General features: G+C 23.1%; 1 protein-coding gene across 1 annotated transcript in view; it reads left to right on the top strand.

Annotated features, from left to right (window-relative positions):
- LOC136079031 (facilitated trehalose transporter Tret1-like) overlaps nt 1-3677 on the top strand; it is a 20468-nt gene extending 16791 nt beyond the window's left edge. Inside the window, exon 2 of the mRNA XM_065794788.1 lies at nt 2823-3677. Coding sequence (XP_065650860.1) covers nt 2894-3571 — 678 coding nt within the window. The 5' untranslated portion in view covers nt 2823-2893 and the 3' untranslated portion in view covers nt 3572-3677. The remainder of the gene's footprint in view (nt 1-2822) is intronic.
- Nucleotides 3678-5000: the final 1323 nt, after the last annotated feature.

Genomic DNA, 5000 nt, shown 5'->3' with positions numbered 1-5000 from the left:
TTAATTTTTAACATAAAATTTAAATATCAAAATAATTTTTTTAAATTAGATATGTACATGTAATAGCTGGTTTAGCCTCATTTATGATAAAAAGTTTGCTTTTGCTTGTTCTCAAAAACTTCCTTTTTCCAATATCTTTTACAATTTTTTTTTCATTTTTATATTCAATCTAAATAGATTTAATGGATTGTAATTAGATAAAAACTTCAATACAATTTTACATTACATTGTAATTCGATTAATAACATACAAGTAAATACGAAAGTTATTTAAAAAAATAAAATAATGTAACGCAGCTTCACGTACAATTTGTTTAAAAACACTCTTAGTGACTTCAGCACATTTTCTTCTGCATTATTTTATAAGAATTTTTTTATCGTTGCCGATTTTCATAACCTCTTGCGTGAACATAAAATTTTCATTTTTTCCCTTCGTAAATATTGTTTTAACTTAAAATATGTAAAAACTATGATGACATACCCTTTTAAAATTATAGACAAACCCTTTTAAAAGTATAGACAACAATTAACAAAAAAGAAAAAAAAAAGGAAATAATTTTTTTATCTTAATCCCCCTGAAACATTCTGAATACACCCTATTTTTCCTTTTTTGAAGTATAATTTCTTAACAACTTTAGTCTTGAGGGGAACTTAAAAGTCATCCGATTGACCTAAAAAAAATTGTAACCAAGTTTAAGCATATTTGCTCCAACTTTAGCTGGAAATGTACTTCGTTTTCAAAAACTCCCTTAAAAATGACAGCCCCTAATATATATATATATATATATATATATATATATAATATATATATATATATATATATATATATATATATATATATATATATATATATATATATATATGTATATATATATATATATATATATATATATGAATATATATATATATATATATATAAATATATATATATATATATATATATATATATATATATATATATATATGTTTTTATATTTATATATAAACATAATCTAATATTTAAAACGTTTTACTATTATTATTATAATTATGTTTTTTAACCTGACTTTACTAATGTTTGCCAAAAAAACGTTCTCGTTGTTAAAAACACAAAAATTGATTTCAGTATGCATACATTTTCAATGGTAAGATTGCACAAAAAAGATTTATACAAATGCTGCAAAAAACAAGATATAAATCTGATGCATTTCAAATATAATAGTCATATAGTTGTGGTCTATATAAAATTAAATTTGTTTATATCTTCAAATTTTTTTTCTATATTTATATGTATATATATATATATATATATAAATATATATATATATATATATATATATATATATATATATATATATATATATATATATGTATATATATATATATATATATATATATATATATATATATATATATATATATATATATATATATATATATATATATATAATATGATGTATATTATGAGACTACAGATGATATTGCAGGGTTTAATTTTTAAATCAAAGTCAAAAAACATCAAATATTTAAAAATGCAATTGATGCATAACACATTTATATCTTAGAGTGGGTAAAGTTTGTTTAGAGCAGTCATTTTGCTTGAATGAAATATAGAAAAATCAATTGATAAAGTGAATCTGCAATAACGATTTAAAATCTTTTTATTCCTTAAATATAACCTATCTATCACAAGACTCGCCTGTTTGCTCTTATTGAGTGTTTCTGACTTAAATAATTTTTAGAGTGACTTCAAAGCAGTGGTAACCATCACTAGCAGTATAAAAAGCGCTAAATATTGGTAATTCTAAAAATGAAAACAGCGTCTCAATGAACTAGAATATATGTTAAATTGGAACATATGTTAATCATATATGTTAAACTTTGGTTATTTATAAAGAATATATTAAAACATTTCTCTTTAACAGTAATAAATAGATGAAATTTTACTACTACATTTTTAAACGAAGTCTCACATTTCAAAAATATACCAAAAAACTACACTATGTAAAAGCGTTTGACACACCACTTCATGAACTTATGCTTCAGAAATTTACTGATTATGGTGTTTCGTAAACGCTACTAGTAAGAACTTTATGCAAAAATAAATAAATAAATTTTACTTAAAAGTTCTGAAAAAAACTTAAAATAATGAAATCTTTTAAATAGTTGTTAAATATGACTCATTAGAAGAATTTGCACCTCCATAAAAATCAAAAAAAGTCTTATATAGATGCTAATTAGTAATAAAGCCAAGTCTGACATAATAAAAAATGTGCAATGTTTTAGTAAATATCTTAAAATTTATCTTTCAGCTTTTAAGGTTTTCTTATTTGACAGGAACAATGTAGCAATACGTAAATTATTACGAAAGTATTTTTTTGTCAATAATCCCAGTGGGCACAAGATGTAAAAAAGACGTCTTTTAAACGTCTTTTGAACGTTTTGGACGTCTTTTGAACGTTCAAAAGACGTCTTATTTAGGTCCTGTGCCCACTGGGATGTTAGAGGGCTTTAAAACCCCTTTTGAATAAAAATTAACAATGTTTAACTTCTATACCTACATTAAAATCATTTTTTACAAAGTACTTTTATTTTTTAATGCTTTATTTATTTCAAATATTGATAATCACTTGAAAATGTTTTTTGATACAAAAATACCATTTAATTAACTTTTGTAAGTTACCTAGTTTAGCTGCGGAGCATCACATATTGAATTTTCATAGGCTATATTTTTTCGTTTTACTAAATAATGTAATAAAGTTTTTTTTATGATTCAGATTTGTTGCAAAAGTTTAGTTTGTTTTATTGCAAAAAGTTTAATATATTTGTTTTATTTTTATTTAGAACAACAGCCAATTGCAGCACTAAACGATTTTAAAAAACCAGCTTTCTATCGACCTTTGGTATACAGCTCAATGCTAATGATTTTTCAGCAAATGTGTGGAATAAACCCTTTATTATTTTTTGGTCAGAGATTATTTAAAAAGTCAGGAATCAGCTTTTTAATTATACCTTTGTATGTAACACATTTATTAAGTACAGTTATCATGTGTTTTATTGTTGACAAATTTGGAAGACGTAAACTCCTCATGCTTGGCGCTTTGGGTATGCTTTTATGTAACTCTTTACTTGGAGTTTATTTACAGCTTTTTATTATACCGAACTATAATGAATACTATAAAAATATAAATTTATTTGATGAAGATATACGAGTGTTAGAACCTTTTAATGTCAAGTACGATCCGAAGTACTCATTGTTGGCTTTTTTGTGTTTTTTTTTATTTATTCTATGCTACTCGATTGGATGGGGACCGTTACCATATCTATTTATGTCGGAGTTATTTCCTCCTCGTCTTCGTGGTTTGTCATGTAGCACTGTTTTAATTGTGAATTGGGTCTTTTCTTTAATTGCTACAGCCTCATTTTTCATACCTCCTTTAGAGGTTGATATAGTTACATGGATTTTTTGCGTGTTTTGTTTAATTAGTATATTTTTTGTTTACTTCTTTGTGCCTGAAACAAAAGATAAGACTCTTGAAGAAATTGAACATTATTACCAAATGAACCAACAATGGCTGAATTATCTTTTTTGAAAGTACAATTAATTTTAAAATATTATATCATAGCATTAAATTTAGTCAGCTATTGTATTTAAAACAAATTTGCATAATCTAATCTATATTTGCCCAGGTCACTGATTCCCTGATTAATTAAAACATTATTGGTTAAATAATATAAATAAATTATTTTCCCAAACTTTAAATAATTAGTTTAGAAACTAATTAAAGTGAAACTAATTAATAATTTAACTTAACACATACAAGTTATCTTATATAAAGTTGAGTTTTTTTGATAAAAGTTTAAAAAGTACTTTGTTAATGTTGTTGTAAATGAATAAAAGTGAAGATAAAACTTGAAAGCTTTTTAATTCATTTATATTAATACTACATTTCTTTAACTTATACAGTGTCAAGTTTATTACCTTTTAACAGTAGCGGACAAAAAAACTTAGGCAGCCCGGATTAACATGGTTTATTTAGTCTTATAATTTAAGTCTTTTCGGAATATTTTTAGTATCAAATTTAGAAAAGTTGAACATGTTCCAATTTTAAATAAAAACATGTTATATGGTCTTCTAATAAAAACAATATTTTATTAATATTAATTGTAATAATACATTCCAAAGTAAACAACTTAAATAAATGACATTGATCATATAAATGACATCATAAAAAATGCTTTTGATGAGTGTCATTTAATGTGCCTTTTAAATTGATTTTCATTTTTAAATTGCATATTTTGAAATATGACTTTTTATTACTATAATAATTTATTACTATTTTATTTTATATTATATTACTTTTTTTTTTTTTTTAACTTTTGGTATTTTTTTTGCTCTATATTTTAACGTTTCTCAAATTTAGATTTTTTTTTTGATTATCAAATGTAACAAAACGATCAATTGTATTTACACTTTTTTTCTATAGTTGCTATTATAATATAATTTATTACTACATTTACATATATTTTATTTTTGTGAGAACCATGAGTAAATTTCATTCATATTGTTATATTTATTTATGATAATAAATTCAGTAGCTGTTTTTCCAGTAAAATAGATAACAAATGATATTTGTGGATGGCTACACTCCTATAAGACCCACCGTAAAGATCCAATAGATGATTGGGTTGGTTATCATATAAGTATTTTGTGTAACTTTGTTTTGTTATGTTATGTATATTTTTACAAATTTATATTTTTTCTACAATATATAAATTTTTTTTTTAATTGTTATTTGCAAGTATTTTTTAAACAACTTTTTTTCTATTTTGATTATTTTTGTTCTGTATGACTAAGCAAGAGAAAAATAACTTTTTGCTAATGTTTCTTCAGACATTTTTTCATCAGCGAGAGTGAAGATCTGATAAATTTAGAAGAAAGCATATTTCAGAAGAGTCTTTGTCCTACCAGGTGATAATCATGATCATGATAATTGTAATGATAATATCATTAAATGATTA

Source organism: Hydra vulgaris, chromosome 04 (genome assembly GCF_038396675.1).
Source record: "Hydra vulgaris chromosome 04, alternate assembly HydraT2T_AEP".
NCBI lineage: Eukaryota > Metazoa > Cnidaria > Hydrozoa > Anthoathecata > Hydridae > Hydra > Hydra vulgaris.
This window is presented reverse-complemented; position numbering and strand designations above follow the sequence as displayed.